Genomic DNA, 15,961 nt, shown 5'->3' on the forward strand with positions numbered 1-15,961 from the left:
GTTTCATGTAATAATGTGACAATATAACATTTTTATATATATATATATATATATATATATATATATATATATATATATATATATATATATATATATATATATATATATACGTATATATATATACATAAATACATATATATTAAGATATATTGTGTTATAATATGAAATGTTTGTTATGTTACGTGACAATATAATGTGAACCTATTTTAAGTACTTTATGTTATAACAAGATAAATAACATATTAGTCATAACAAGAAAAGTTTCTTTGAGTAATAACAAGAAACTTTTCTTGTTATAACACAAAGTTTGTATTTTGTTGTAGCCTGGAAGCATCTTGTTATAAAAAATAATCTTGTCATGTTACAACTTACCAATCCAATTGTCTTTTTCCAGCGTGGCAGCGATAAGCTTCCGTACTGACAGAATAATATCCTCAATATTTGTAAAGTAATACAGCTCATTATTTGTTCATTTTTATCATATTTACAGCCCATTTAACTTAATCTTTTTTAAGTGCAAATGGTTCTGCTTGGCACTTTTTGAGCTCCAGAAACACTTTTGCATTTGTGACTTCCATAGAATCTCATTGGGGCTGCAATCAAAAGCCTCCCACCTCCCATACAAACAAGGCTATCTGTGTTTTTCCTCCCTCTTCATCTGTCTCTCCACCTGGCAGTGAGGTGCCATCGATAGCCTCTGCATTCATGAGCAAGATCATCATCTGCCCTCCTCACCAAGAATTAGCCCTTCATCACTCAAACCTTAGAAAAGTTTTCTATTCTGGACAGAACATTTTGTTTTTGAATCTTGAAAATCGATAGGGACTGTTTGGATCATTTTATATTCAATAAAAAAAAAAAACTCATCACTTGTTTAGGCAAATATCACATCATTACAACCAGCTACTTTGATTTTAACTAATAGCAGCTGATGGTGAACTCACATTGGTTATCAATTGAGTGATCTCCCTTTATTCTATTTGTCGTTTCATCAGTATATTTATGTGAAGACATCCTTCACTGCCAGCTCCTAGTGACTCCCCCCTTTCTTTCAGTGGCTCTATAGATTTTGTCCAAATGATAAATTGGACACTGAGAGCCGCTGAGGTGTGACCAGGTGCCAAAGGAGTATAGCTTTTTTTTCTTTAATGGGCCTAATTATGCTTAAGACCTTTAGAGCTGTTGGTTAAGTTCTGATTAGGTGTTTTGGGGTGTAACGTTACAGCCATCAATACAAAAAGTGATGTGTTTAAAGGCTGGTCACGTGGTAAAAACAAATGCATGGAATAATAGTCACGTTTCAGGGCTTCAAAGTTGCATCAGTGTTTGTATGTTTTCCACTTTCTCTCTTTTGATTGAAGAAATGCATGGATTCTATCCCATCCATCACCTCCACCCCTCCCCTCACTCTCCAAACAGAGGAGCGGGTAACGGTTCATTTCTAGCCCACTCTCTCCTGTGGCACCGTGGTGGACAGAAACTTGTGCTGCTGACTCGGTGCTTCACAATCACATAACGCAGCTTGTTTGTTTTTTTTCCTCTCAGAAAGTATTTTGTTGTCGTCGTTTCTCGCAGTGAGAAGGTGGAGATGAATCAGTTGAACGGATACTGCAGCGCGTAAAAGTTGTGGATGCTTACTTTTGCGCATCAGCATTTGAAAGACTATTTTGTCTCCAAAAGTTGCAGCAGAACACGAGAGAAGGTGAAATTCTTCCCTCTGCAAAAATATCGCCCACAAGCAGGCTGGAAGACCATCAACTCCGGAGAACACCGCGATTCCGCAGAGCGCAGATGATCGCAACTGGTGTTTGTGGCGTTGCGCTGGTGCTGGTGTTGGTGGTTCTGATCCCGGTCATGGTGAACACCGCCGGGACACCCGCGCGTTATGAGATGCTCGGATCATGTCAAATGGTGTGCGACTCGCACGGGACGGCAGCCACGGCCACAGCCAAGGTGACCAACCCGATCAAAGACAACCGCCTCGTTCAGTCGCTTCCGACGTTCATCCAAGGTCCTCAGGGAGAGCCGGGGCGCGTCGGGAGGATGGGTCCGAGGGGTCCAGGTGGAGAGCCAGGGCCACCTGGACCTGCTGGCCCGCCCGGAGAGAGAGGGGCGCCGGGCCCTCCGGGTCTCCCGGGAGCACCCGGAGTAAATGGGCCCAACGGTGCAATCAGCGCTGCCACTTACAACACCGTGCCAAAGATTGCGTTCTATGCAGGACTGAAGAAGCAGCACGAAGGATATGAAGTGCTGAAATTCGACGACGTGGTCACAAATCTTGGTAACCACTATGACCCCTCCACAGGGAAATTCACCTGCTCGATACCCGGGATTTACTTCTTTGTTTACCATGTGCTGATGCGAGGCGGAGATGGAACAAGCATGTGGGCTGATCTCTGTAAAAACAACCAGGTATGACGCTCCATGATATAATTAAGTAACAATCTTTTAATGTATTACATGTCTCAGCTTTACTCTTTAGTATTTCTTTACAAAACACAGTGAAAAATCATCATTTGGTGAGCAAATGTTTACTTTTTTGCATTTTTACGCACAACTTTTACGCACAGTTGTACCTTGAAAGACACTACAAATAGGCTACATTAAATTTGAATAATGAAAAAAAAAATGCTGACAGTGAAGTTGTGTGAGGGTTGTTTTGAGTTTGAAATGAAATTGACAGATGTGTGCAATCACCGCTGGAGCTGTCGCAGACACGCTTCATGAGCAGAAATGTCTCTCTTGCCTTCCAGGTGAGAGCCAGCGCCATCGCCCAAGACGCCGACCAGAACTACGACTATGCCAGCAACAGTGTCGTCCTCCACCTCGAGCCCGGGGACGAGATTTACATCAAGCTTGACGGCGGGAAGGCGCACGGGGGCAACAACAACAAGTACAGCACCTTCTCCGGCTTCATGCTGTACGCTGATTGAACCACAGGATCCGCTCTACATACCGCTTGCTTCACTGCTCATGCTCGATTCAATGTCAGTTGGATTATTAGAGACAGAGCTCACCATTCCCCCCCCCCACCACCACCACCCCCCCATTGTGCAAAAGAGTCCAGGGAGATGTGGAGGACGTCATGCGAAAAACTGCACTTTGCAATGAAGAGCTTACCGTGTAATTACGGAGTAATAACGCTCATAATGAATTTTAACGTGTACAGCACTCAAGTGTCCCCTTGTCAGATTGATTAGTGTCGCTGTTGTACCCTCAATGAACTGTTTAGCTTTACAAATTAAGTCTGCTGACATGTCAAACATACTGTAGCTGCTGTGGTTAAACACATACTCGGTGAGTCAATGTATTGACCTTCATCCCCCAATTATCGATGCTAAAGTTATACTCACTAATCACCACTCTGTTCACAGTGTTGTTGGTCATGTGTGTGCTTTATTTTTCAAAAGAATATCAGGCATTTGTTGCATTTTTTGAGTGGAAATGTAAAAGCCGTAGTGATGCATGTATGATTATAAAAAAAATGGCACTGAATGTGTAAAGGGCCGTTCTGATGTTCACATTGAAGCACTGTCACCAAAAATGATCAGAGTAACTCATTTTTCTTGTCTCAATATGACAGCTGGTTTGGGGTGGTGGTGGTGGTGGGGGGGTAGCAGGGTGGTCTGCTGGTTAGTCACCGTCACAAAACTGGACATTCACACTGACACAAATGTTTCCTCCATCGATCTGTCCAGACAGACTGTCAGCGACTGCGACGTACAATTAAATCCTCCCCAAAGCCTTCGCTCTCTAATCCTCTCGGAAAGATGAATCAAAGTTATAGAGTTGTTTCGCGATGCACAGTCAGCTGTGGCGATCATGCCATTGATCATGCGGGGGAAGTCACCCTGCGAGGCCACCTGTTCCCAGATGAGAGGAGAGCATGTCCTTCATCGTCAGCCTCCCATAGACACCCAGACACCCACTGAGGGGCAACAGGACAACTCATCTAACACAGCCGCATTGTGTCGAGAGCGGAGCAGCATACTGATTACTTACAGGCTGCTTATTTTCATCCCATAGAAACGTGTTTGCAGAGATATCACTTATGCATATTGGCAGTGACAAAAATCAATTAGCACCATATTACAGAGCACAGATTCGCATTTCTGCAGATAGAAACTGGACAAAAACAAGACTGCTATCAGGAGACACTGCATCATCCTTCAAATGATTTGCTAACAAAGTGAATGACGTGTAATTACAAATATAAAATCAAGATTTAATCAACAAGGGCCTCTAGAAAAACATTTGGTGATGCTGAAAAATCATTGGTTTAATAAAAGACTTAAGACCGATTATTGCAAAGGGGTGTTCAGTCGTACTCTGAAGATAAAGTCACTACATCAAACCACCTTCTCTGGGTCTCTCTCTTTATTTTTGCTTTACTTGAAGGTCAGCCAGCGTTTCGGGTTGTCGATGAGGATCTTGTCCACCTGGTGCTGCGAGAAGCCTCGCATCAGCATCTTCGGCACAATGTTCTTCAGGATGTGAGAGTAGCCGTGGCCGCCGTACTTGGTGAGACGGTTCTTGGTGTGGATGTCGTGGGCGATCACGATCTTGTCCTCGTAGCCCTCCTTCACAAGGAACGCCAAGCTGAGTGCCAAGAGAGAGAAACGTGAAAACTTTGACTGACAAGCTTAGTTAGAGAACATGCTGTAATTGTCAGTCTGCCTTCACGTGTTGTTAAACCTGTCTTTTGTGAATACTGCGAGCGGCATCACTCACTCATCACTCCTCCTGTTGACACACACTCCTCCCCCTGTTGCAGAGGGAGATTAGCGTCTCACAGTTTTCTGTGAAAAAACCTGAGGACACGCTCTTCTCTCCGCGGGGAGGAAAACACAAAAAGCAGCCAAAATGATGCACCCCTGAGACGTGAACATGAATGAATACACGAAGGCGTTCTCTCAAAGAAGAGCACAGATGGATCTGATTTCAACTTTGAACACTGAGGTTATATTAAAATGTCAAGTGTGGACGACGTGGTCACACACGTTTTCACTCCTGTCACGTCTAATCACAAAAAACGCTCTTAAAAGACAAGTTTAACCCTGAGCAGAGTTACTCACGCCTTCACTCTCTGGCTGTCACTGGGCATGTCCACCTCCAGGTTATATGGGTAATTCAGCATTTCAGTTCCAAACAGATCGTACTCCAGGTAACTCCCCAGCTTTGCAAACTCAAGCAGCTCGCCATCATCAAATATAGTCCTGCAGGAAGAAAACAGGATGAACATGAAACATACTGCATTTTAAAAGAGAACATTTATCCCATTTTCCAGATGTTTTCACAAAGTGGAATACATTTTTTAAATGTGCGTAGCTTCACTAAGAGTGGAGAAAACCAACATAGCAGCGACTAACAGGGATCGAGTAATGTGGTTCTTCAGGGCCGACAATGATTGTTAGTGAACGAGGAGATCGACAATCGATATTTGAAACCTATATATAGTGCATTTGCAGTAAAACTGAAAGTTTGAGAGTCAAAATATAAAACTTGAATATAAAACTTAGCTTTAATGTCTTTAAAAGGTCCAATATAAAGTCTGTGTTGTTATTATTATTATCATTATTATTGAGCTTCTGTGTTTTTTGTTTTGGAGCCAGTCTGGCCGCGTGTGGATGTTAGTGCATGTGAACCGTGGAAAAACTGCAGACTTCAGCGGGAAAACACACACTTGACGTGTTTTTAATCTGCCTGCCGGCGGCAAAGGCAAGGCAAGTTTATTTGTATAGCACAATTCAGACACAAGGCAACTCAAAGTGCTTTACAGGGGCATAAAAATTACATTAACAGAAATTCAAAATTGCATTTAAAATACATAAAAAAACAAGCAGGAAGACATCAAGAAACAAAACATTAAAACAAGTTATGAAATAGGAAAATAAGCTAAAATAGAATAGGTTTAAAATAGACAAGACTAGAAAATAAAAGTCACAGTGCAGTTCAAAGCCTTGAAATTGCTTCAGTGGCAAACAGAAAGGTCTTCAGCCTTGATTTAAAAGAGGTGAGAGTTGGAGCGGACCTGCAGTTTTCTGGGAGTTTGTTCCAGATGTGTGGCGCATAATAACTGAACACTGCTTCTCCATGTTTAGTTTTGACTCTAGGGACTGAAAGCAGACCTGTACCTGACGACCTCAGAGGTCTGGATGGTTCATAACGTAGCAGCAGATCAGAAATGTATTTTGGCCCGAAACCATTCAGTGCCTTATAAACCAACAGCAGGATTTTGAAATCTAATCTTTGACTGACAGGAAGCCAGTGTCTTGTTGGGACTCGAGCAGCAGCGTTCTGAATCAGCTGCAGCTGTCCTGTAAAAACACCGTCACAGTAGTCGAGTCTGCTGAAGATAAATGATAAAGATAAAGATAAAGATAAAAGATAAAAATAAAAGATTTCTCTGTGCCGTTGAGAGCGGCGGAGGCACAGAGGGCGGGGCAGTAGGGGAGCGAGGGGAGATGTGGTCGATACGCCGGTTAGTTTTGGTCTAACATGCTGGTGCTGAACTGCGACCACTAGCGGTGCTCAATTTGGCCTTTGGGACCTTTAAGCATGTGTTTAGTTAAAAGCTGCAAAAAAAACAAACCCTTTCTGACATTATTGTGAAAAACAAGTGCATGCAGGCAGCTCTCAGCAGCATTTCTTATAATGCACAGTATGATATTTCTGCCACTAGAGGTCTATCATTCAAAACAAAACAAACGATGTACATAGGCGGGATTATGGGAGTTATTGTCTTCATTGTCACAGCCACTATTGTCGATAAAAATCTATCTGACATGACTCTGGCAGATATGTTTTAAGTTTTATTCATGTTACGTTTAGTATGTTCGCCGACTTCCTTCCTCACTCGCTGACTCTCTTCGGGAAGTTAAAGTGACAGGCGACCAAATAAAACATTTGGTTACATTGATGGAAAGTCCACAATTCAACTTTTAGACATTTCAATCCAGAAATCTTACATATTGTATCTTTAACTGAAAATGAAACAAACAAAATAGTTTTGTGAAGTAAATAAAACTAAAACTTATATTTATATTCAAGTTTGAGTCCTTTTCTCAAACTTCCTGTCCTCAGTTAGTCCCAGTTCAGCAGCAGCAGGTTGTGAGACGGTTTCTGATTCTCATAAAATCCCGTCGGCTGCAACTTTGTGTCATTTTCATTAGTGTGACTGGGAGACTGGGCATGCTCATCGTCATAGAAATAGATCTTAACACTGTGATGTTTACTGCAACTTCAGCAATTTCTGCTGCCCTATATTGGAAAAACAGCTCAGTTCTAGTCTGCCTGTCTATGGCACAGTCGCTTTCACTATTGATTGGCTATTTCTTGTGACGTGTAACCAATCAGATAGTGTTGTGGGTGGGACATCTGGCAGGACTACAGAGAGAGGCAACTGCATCAGAGCCAAAGCAGAACATTTTTAAATTGATTCATGTTGTTGGCAGTCATATAAAAACAACAACAATTCCCAAAGTGACTGGGCCAATCAGTTTTGCTTTTCCTTCACACACTGAATGTTTATCATAAACCTTTACACTCGTTTAAACATTTGACTCATAAAACTGCTCAACAAATAAGAGTAATCTTTTCAGTTTTCATTTATTTCCACAGATCTTTTTCCAGAGAGCCGATCAGTTTAAACAGATTTCCACACGGATTTTATGTCCAATGAAATTATGTTTCCTGCTGCTCGGTAACACTGATCACTGCTGTTGACAGTAAACAAGATTTCCTTGCAACAAGCACAGCTCGGAAAAAGTCTCCAGTAAGAGAAAGTGACGAGACAAATGAAGAGGAATTGAAAATGATCTAATTATGCACCAAAGAGAAAGAAAATCAAAATGATATAAATAAGACTTCCACCTTCTGTATAATTTTTTTTTTTTGCCCCTAATTTTCACAGTTATTGATAAATCTGATTACACGCTGATACATATACATTTCACGACACATCTCCGCAGTTTTGATATCGTCGATGATGGTTTATGTCATAAATGGTATTCATCTACCATGCAGGAAACACCAGCTTCATTTTTGCTGTTACTGTGACTGTAGAAGAATATTTTATCATAACATTATAACACATTAACTGTGAAACATTAGTCTAATTATAGTCATCAATGAAATTATCTCATCTCACACTGTGTGCTATTCAAGGAAATCTGCTGGATCGTCTCATGACTCCAAACAGGAAGAGGCGTATTGTTCATCAAGCGTGGAGGATGGTGAAATGAATCAACAATCATTTTTTATGCATTTATTTTTAGTAAAGAGAAAAATAAATGTCAGGGAGTGAATGTGAGACAGGAAGTAGCGAGGTTTTATCTAATCTGTCAAGAAATTCTGTAATCCTTCGACAAACTGTTTCTAGGAAATTCTCACCTGTCCAGGTGTGACATGACAGTTTTGCTGATGTCACCACCGGCCTCCTGAAGAATCCGGACGATTTCAGCCGGAGCGGCAGGGTTCCTCCCGGGATGGATGATGACGGGGCAGCCAAGCTGGGCCTGAGCGTGAGCCGTGGCCTTCAGCACCTTTGTCTCGCTCTCTGTGATTGGCCAGCTGGTGCCGATCTCTCCGATCACGCCGCAGCGGATGTCTGTGCCGTCGGCACCGTGAAGCACCTCGCTGACGATGATGTCGGTGAGCTGAGAGGCACAAAATGAGGGGTTAGTGATTTATTAGTGCATTAAAGTGATTTCTTAGTCCTGTCACTTTAAAGCGCATGCTACATTTGGATGATAATATCTAAAGATTACATGCACATTCTCTGTGCATCACTGCTAAAGGACTTGACAGAGCAGCTAGAAACCCTCTCAACTCAATCTAAAGATACAGAAGAAATCCTCACACATAAACTAAGAACATGCTGAGAGAATGGATGATAATAACACGTCAGCACAACCAATTGATGCAGGACGCTCTTCCTGTCTTATGACTGAGTTGTACAATTCCAAACACAATTGGATACATCTACAATTTATTGTTTAAAACTTTCCGATTCAGCTCAAACTGGCCACACTCGCTCTCAGACTGGGCCACACCTTCTCCACACTCATCCTCTTGGTGGCCTCAGTGTGGGTGCAGTCCACATAGTACCCGGCTCCTGCCACGATATGGACCCCGGTGTCCTTGGCCATCTGCCTGAGGGTGGGCAGGTCCCGGTCGATGCCTTTGGTGGTGTTCTCCACTATGGTTCCCCCGCCCGCCTTCCTGTAGAGTAGCAGCTCTTCCCGCACGGCGGCGGTCTCCTGCTGCAGCAGTAGGTTCTCGTGGCAGGCGTAGGGGTTCTGTCTCAGCCAGTGCATGTGCTGCATGTGGAACGGGTCCTCCGCCACCGCCTCGTCGCCCGTGGGAGGAGGAAAATAGCAGCACTCGAAGCTCATGGTCAGGTGCTCATGAGTCATGGTCCGACCAAGCTGGTCCGGATCCACGAGACCCAGGACGGTCTGGACCTTCCCGCTCAACTGTGACATTATTGGTGTTCAGGGCTTCCAACAATCTGAAAGGACACAGATTATCATTTATTTATAAACCAGACACATATCAGATGTGGTAAATGTTTGGCAGGTTTGTGCAACAGACGTTACAGATCAAACAGGAGGTCGTGTTTGGTAAAAGACGCTCTGACAACTCATTGACCAGGTTTATGGAGTCATAAAGTGCCATATTGGATTTAAGTGGAATCTCTATTTTTCATGAATATTTTAAAGAAAAATCACCATTTTTAGTGAATACACCAGACATTTTTTTAAAATAGCGTCTAGGTCATTTGAGCCATCGACTCAAAATCAATGCCAAAACATCTTCTGATACTGGTTGATTGAGACACAACTGTTTTTATTCGATTTTGCTGGAATCTCTATTTTTTAAAAATATTTTAAAGCCTGTCTCTAACCTAACACTAACCCTAGATCTAACTATGTGATCCAAAAAAGTGTCAATACAAATAGGTAACAGCACGCTCCAAACGGCCTGAAACACGCTCCTAAACACCCCCTGGAGGAACAATTGAAAATTTTTGCCCCTCACAGTCAAGTTTCACCTCTGATCCATGCCATTCACTGTGCAGACCTGCCTCCAACCAAACCCTGACCCCAGATCCGAAAAAGTGTCCGTACAAAGGGGTGCCAGCACGCTCCAAACGGCCTGAAACACGCTCTTAAACACCCCCTGGAGGAACAATTGAAAATTTTTGCCCCTCACACTTAGTCAAATTTCACCTCTGATCCATCCCATTCACTGTGCAGACCTGCCTCCAACCAAACCCTGACCCCAGATCCGAAAAAGTGTCCGTACAAAGGGGTGCCAGCACGCTCCAAATGGCCTGAAACACGCTCCTAAACACCCCCTGGAGGAACAGTTGAAAATTTTTGCCCCTCACACTTAGTCAAATTTCACCTCTGATCCATCCCATTCACTGTGCAGACCTGCCTCCAACCAAACACTGACCCCAGATCCGAAAAAGTGTCCGTACAAAGGGGTGCCAGCACGCTCCAAACGGCCTGAAACACGCTCCTAAACACCCCCTGGAGGAACAATTGAAAATTTTTGCCCCTGACACTTAGTCAAATTTCACCTCTAATCCATCACATTCACTGTGCAGACCTGCCTCCAACCCTGACCCCAGATCCGAAAAAGTGTACGTACAGAGGGGTACCAGCACGCTCCAAACGGCCTGAAACACGCTCTTAAACACCCCCTGGAGGAACAATTGAAAATTTTTGCCCCTCACACTTAGTCAAATTTCACCTCTGATCCATCCCATTCACTGTGCAGACCTGCCTCCAACCAAACCCTGACCCCAGATCCGAAAAAGTGTCCGTACAAAGGGGTGCCAGCACGCTCCAAACGGCCTGAAACACGCTCCTAAACACCCCCTGGAGGAACAATTGAAAATTTTTGCCCCTCACACTTAGTCAAATTTCACCTCTGATCCATCCCATTCACTGTGCAGACCTGCCTCCAACCAAACACTGACCCCAGATCCGAAAAAGTGTCCGTACAAAGGGGTGCCAGCACGCTCCAAACGGCCTGAAACACGCTCCTAAACACCCCCTGGAGGAACAATTGAAAATTTTTGCCCCTGACACTTAGTCAAATTTCACCTCTAATCCATCACATTCACTGTGCAGACCTGCCTCCAACCCTGACCCCAGATCCGAAAAAGTGTACGTACAGAGGGGTACCAGCACGCTCCAAACGGCCTGAAACACGCTCTTAAACACCCCCTGGAGGAACAATTGAAAATTTTTGCCCCTCACACTTAGTCAAATTTCACCTCTGATCCATCCCATTCACTGTGCAGACCTGCCTCCAACCAAACCCTGACCCCAGATCCGAAAAAGTGTCCATACAAAGGGGTGCCAGCACGCTCCAAATGGCCTGAAACACGCTCCTAAACACCCCCTGCAGGAACAATTGAAAATTTTTGCCCCTGACACTTAGTCAAATTTCACCTCTAATCCATCACATTCACTGTGCAGACCTGCCTCCAACCCTGACCCCAGATCCGAAAAAGTGTACGTACAGAGGGGTACCAGCACGCTCCAAACGGCCTGAAACACGCTCTTAAACACCCCCTGGAGGAACAATTGAAAATTTTTGCCCCTCACACTTAGTCAAATTTCACCTCTGATCCATCCCATTCACTGTGCAGACCTGCCTCCAACCAAACCCTGACCCCAGATCCGAAAAAGTGTCCGTACAAAGGGGTGCCAGCACGCTCCAAACGGCCTGAAACACGCTCCTAAACACCCCCTGGAGGAACAATTGAAAATTTTTGCCCCTCACAGTCAAATTTTACCTCTAATCCATCCCATTCACTGTGCAGACCCACCTCCAACCCTGACCCCAGATCCGAAAAAGTGTCCGTACAGAGGGGTGCCAGCACGCTCCAAACGGCCTGAAACACGCTCCTAAACACCCCGTGGAGGAACAGTTGAAAATTTTTGCCCCTCACACTTAGTCAAATTTCACCTCTGATCCATCACATTCACTGTGCAGACCTGCCTCCAACCAAACACTGACCCCAGATCCGAAAAAGTGTCCATACAAAGGGGTGCCAGCACGCTCCAAATGGCCTGAAACACGCTCCTAAACACCCCCTGGAGGAACAGTTGAAAATTTTTGCCCCTCACACTTAGTCAAATTTCACCTCTGATCCATCCCATTCACTGTGCAGACCTGCCTCCAACCAAACACTGACCCCAGATCCGAAAAAGTGTCCGTACAAAGGGGTGCCAGCACGCTCCAAACGGCCTGAAACACGCTCCTAAACACCCCCTGGAGGAACAATTGAAAATTTTTGCCCCTGACACTTAGTCAAATTTCACCTCTAATCCATCACATTCACTGTGCAGACCTGCCTCCAACCCTGACCCCAGATCCGAAAAAGTGTACGTACAGAGGGGTACCAGCACGCTCCAAACGGCCTGAAACACGCTCTTAAACACCCCCTGGAGGAACAATTGAAAATTTTTGCCCCTCACACTTAGTCAAATTTCACCTCTGATCCATCCCATTCACTGTGCAGACCTGCCTCCAACCAAACCCTGACCCCAGATCCGAAAAAGTGTCCATACAAAGGGGTGCCAGCACGCTCCAAATGGCCTGAAACACGCTCCTAAACACCCCCTGCAGGAACAATTGAAAATTTTTGCCCCTGACACTTAGTCAAATTTCACCTCTAATCCATCCCATTCACTGTGCAGACCCACCTCCAACCCTGACCCACCTCCAACCCTGACCCCAGATCCGAAAAAGTGTCCATACAAAGGGGTGCCAGCACGCTCCAAATGGCCTGAAACACGCTCCTAAACACCCCCTGGAGGAACAGTTGAAAATTTTTGCCCCTCACACTTAGTCAAATTTCACCTCTGATCCATCCCATTCACTGTGCAGACCTGCCTCCAACCAAACACTGACCCCAGATCCGAAAAAGTGTCCGTACAAAGGGGTGCCAGCACGCTCCAAACGGCCTGAAACACGCTCCTAAACACCCCCTGGAGGAACAGTTGAAAATTTTTGCCCCTCACACTTAGTCAAATTTCACCTCTGATCCATCCCATTCACTGTGCAGACCCACCTCCAACCCTGACCCCAGATCCGAAAAAGTGTCCGTACAAAAGGGGTGCCAGCACGCTCCAAACGGCCTGAAACACGCTCCTAAACACCCCCTGGAGGAACAATTGAAAATTTTTGCCCCTGACAGTCAAATTTCACCTCTAATCCATCACATTCACTGTGCAGACCTGCCTCCAACCCTGACCCCAGATCCGAAAAAGTGTACGTACAGAGGGGTACCAGCACGCTCCAAACGGCCTGAAACACGCTCTTAAACACCCCCTGGAGGAACAATTGAAAATTTTTGCCCCTCACACTTAGTCAAATTTCACCTCTGATCCATCCCATTCACTGTGCAGACCTGCCTCCAACCAAACCCTGACCCCAGATCCGAAAAAGTGTCCATACAAAGGGGTGCCAGCACGCTCCAAATGGCCTGAAACACGCTCCTAAACACCCCCTGGAGGAACAGTTGAAAATTTTTGCCCCTCACACTTAGTCAAATTTCACCTCTGATCCATCCCATTCACTGTGCAGACCTGCCTCCAACCAAACACTGACCCCAGATCCGAAAAAGTGTCTGTACAAAGGGGTGCCAGCACGCTCCAAACGGCCTGAAACACGCTCCTAAACACCCCCTGGAGGAACAATTGAAAATTTTTGCCCCTGACACTTAGTCAAATTTCACCTCTAATCCATCACATTCACTGTGCAGACCTGCCTCCAACCCTGACCCCAGATCCGAAAAAGTGTACGTACAGAGGGGTACCAGCACGCTCCAAACGGCCTGAAACACGCTCTTAAACACCCCCTGGAGGAACAATTGAAAATTTTTGCCCCTCACACTTAGTCAAATTTCACCTCTGATCCATCCCATTCACTGTGCAGACCTGCCTCCAACCAAACCCTGACCCCAGATCCGAAAAAGTGTCCATACAAAGGGGTGCCAGCACGCTCCAAATGGCCTGAAACACGCTCCTAAACACCCCCTGCAGGAACAATTGAAAATTTTTGCCCCTGACACTTAGTCAAATTTCACCTCTAATCCATCCCATTCACTGTGCAGACCCACCTCCAACCCTGACCCCAGATCCGAAAAAGTGTCCGTACAAAGGGGTGCCAGCACGCTCCAAATGGCCTGAAACACGCTCCTAAACACCCCCTGGAGGAACAATTGAAAATTTTTGCCCCTGACACTTAGTCAAATTTCACCTCTAATCCATCCCATTCACTGTGCAGACCCACCTCCAACCCTGACCCACCTCCAACCCTGACCCCAGATCCGAAAAAGTGTCCGTACAGAGGGGTACCAGCACACTCCAAACGGCCTGAAACACGCTCTTAAACACCCCCTGGAGGAACAATTGAAAATTTTTGCCCCTCACACTTAGTCAAATTTCACCTCTGATCCATCCCATTCACTGTGCAGACCTGCCTCCAACCAAACACTGACCCCAGATCCGAAAAAGTGTCCGTACAAAGGGGTGCCAGCACGCTCCAAACGGCCTGAAACACGCTCCTAAACACCCCCTGGAGGAACAGTTGAAAATTTTTGCCCCTCACACTTAGTCAAATTTCACCTCTGATCCATCCCATTCACTGTGCAGACCTGCCTCCAACCAAACACTGACCCCAGATCCGAAAAAGTGTCCGTACAAAGGGGTGCCAGCACGCTCCAAACGGCCTGAAACACGCTCCTAAACACCCCCTGGAGGAACAATTGAAAATTTTTGCCCCTGACACTTAGTCAAATTTCACCTCTGATCCATCACATTCACTGTGCAGACCTGCCTCCAACCAAACACTGACCCCAGATCCGAAAAAGTGTCCGTACAAAGGGGTGCCAGCACGCTCCAAACGGCCTGAAACACGCTCCTAAACACCCCCTGGAAGAACAATTGAAAATTTTTGCCCCTCACACTTAGTCAAATTTCACCTCTGATCCATCACATTCACTGTGCAGACCTGCCTCCAACCAAACACTGACCCCAGATCCGAAAAAGTGTCCGTACAAAGGGGTGCCAGCATGCTCCAATCGGCCTGAAACACGCTCCTAAACACCCCCTGGAGGAACAATTGAAAATTTTTGCCCCTGACACTTAGTCAAATTTCACCTCTAATCCATCACATTCACTGTGCAGACCTGCCTCCAACCCTGACCCCAGATCCGAAAAAGTGTCCGTACAGAGGGGTACCAGCACACTCCAAACGGCCTGAAACACGCTCTTAAACACCCCCTGGAGGAACAATTGAAAATGTTTGCCCCTCACACTTAGTCAAATTTCACCTCTGATCCATCCCATTCACTGTGCAGACCTGCCTCCAACCAAACCCTGACCCCAGATCCGAAAAAGTGTCCGTATAAAGGGGTGCCAGCACGCTCCAAGCGGCCTGAAACACGCTCCTAAACACCCCCTGGAGGAACAGTTGAAAATTTTTGCCCCTCACACTTTGTCAAATTTCACCTCTGATCCATCCCATTCACTGTGCAGACCTGCCTCCAACCAAACACTGACCCCAGATCCGAAAAAGTGTCCGTACAAAGGGGTGCCAGCACGCTCCAAACGGCCTGAAACACGCTCCTAAACACCCCCTGGAGGAACAATTGAAAATTTTTGCCCCTCACACTTAGTCAAATTTCACCTCTAATCCATCACATTCACTGTGCAGACCTGCCTCCAACCCTGACCCCAGATCCGAAAAAGTGTCCGTACAGAGGGGTGCCAGCACGCTCCAAACGGCCTGAAACACGCTCCTAAACACCCCCTGGAGGAACAGTTGAAAATTTTTGCCCCTCACACTTAGTCAAATTTCACCTCTAATCCATCACATTCACTGTGCAGACCTGCCTCCAACCCTGACCCCAGATCCGAAAAAGTGTCCGTAC

The 15,961-nt window shown here is 45.4% G+C and overlaps 2 protein-coding genes across 2 annotated transcripts in view; one reads left to right on the forward strand and one right to left on the reverse strand.

Annotated features, from left to right (window-relative positions):
- Nucleotides 1–1,791: 1,791 nt before the first annotated feature.
- c1ql3b (complement component 1, q subcomponent-like 3b) lies at nucleotides 1,792–3,110 on the forward strand. The gene is made up of 2 exons (XM_073490911.1): nucleotides 1,792–2,412; nucleotides 2,754–3,110. Exons 1-2 carry the CDS (start codon nucleotides 1,792–1,794, stop codon nucleotides 2,931–2,933), a joined length of 801 nt encoding a protein of 266 aa, XP_073347012.1. The 3' UTR covers nucleotides 2,934–3,110.
- Nucleotides 3,111–3,376: 266 nt separating this feature from the next.
- pter (phosphotriesterase related) overlaps nucleotides 3,377–15,961 on the reverse strand; it is a 71,699-nt gene continuing 59,114 nt past the window's right edge. The window contains exons 2-5 of the mRNA XM_073490910.1: nucleotides 9,054–9,511; nucleotides 8,392–8,657; nucleotides 5,076–5,216; nucleotides 3,377–4,599 (exon numbers count right to left, since the gene is read on the reverse strand). Coding sequence (XP_073347011.1) covers nucleotides 4,389–4,599; nucleotides 5,076–5,216; nucleotides 8,392–8,657; nucleotides 9,054–9,485 — 1,050 coding nt within the window. The 5' untranslated portion in view covers nucleotides 9,486–9,511 and the 3' untranslated portion in view covers nucleotides 3,377–4,388. The remainder of the gene's footprint in view (nucleotides 4,600–5,075; nucleotides 5,217–8,391; nucleotides 8,658–9,053; nucleotides 9,512–15,961) is intronic.

Source organism: Pagrus major, chromosome 21, assembly GCF_040436345.1.
Source record: "Pagrus major chromosome 21, Pma_NU_1.0".
Classification (NCBI taxonomy): Eukaryota; Metazoa; Chordata; class Actinopteri; order Spariformes; family Sparidae; genus Pagrus; species Pagrus major.

Coding starts and splice junctions, on each gene's coding strand:
- c1ql3b (XM_073490911.1), top strand. CDS start 1,792: ATGATCGCAACTGGTGTTTGTGGCGTTGCGCTGGTGCTGGTGTTGGTG. Junction 2,413..2,753: donor ATCTCTGTAAAAACAACCAG/GTATGACGCTCC, acceptor CTTGCCTTCCAG/GTGAGAGCCAGCGCCATCGC.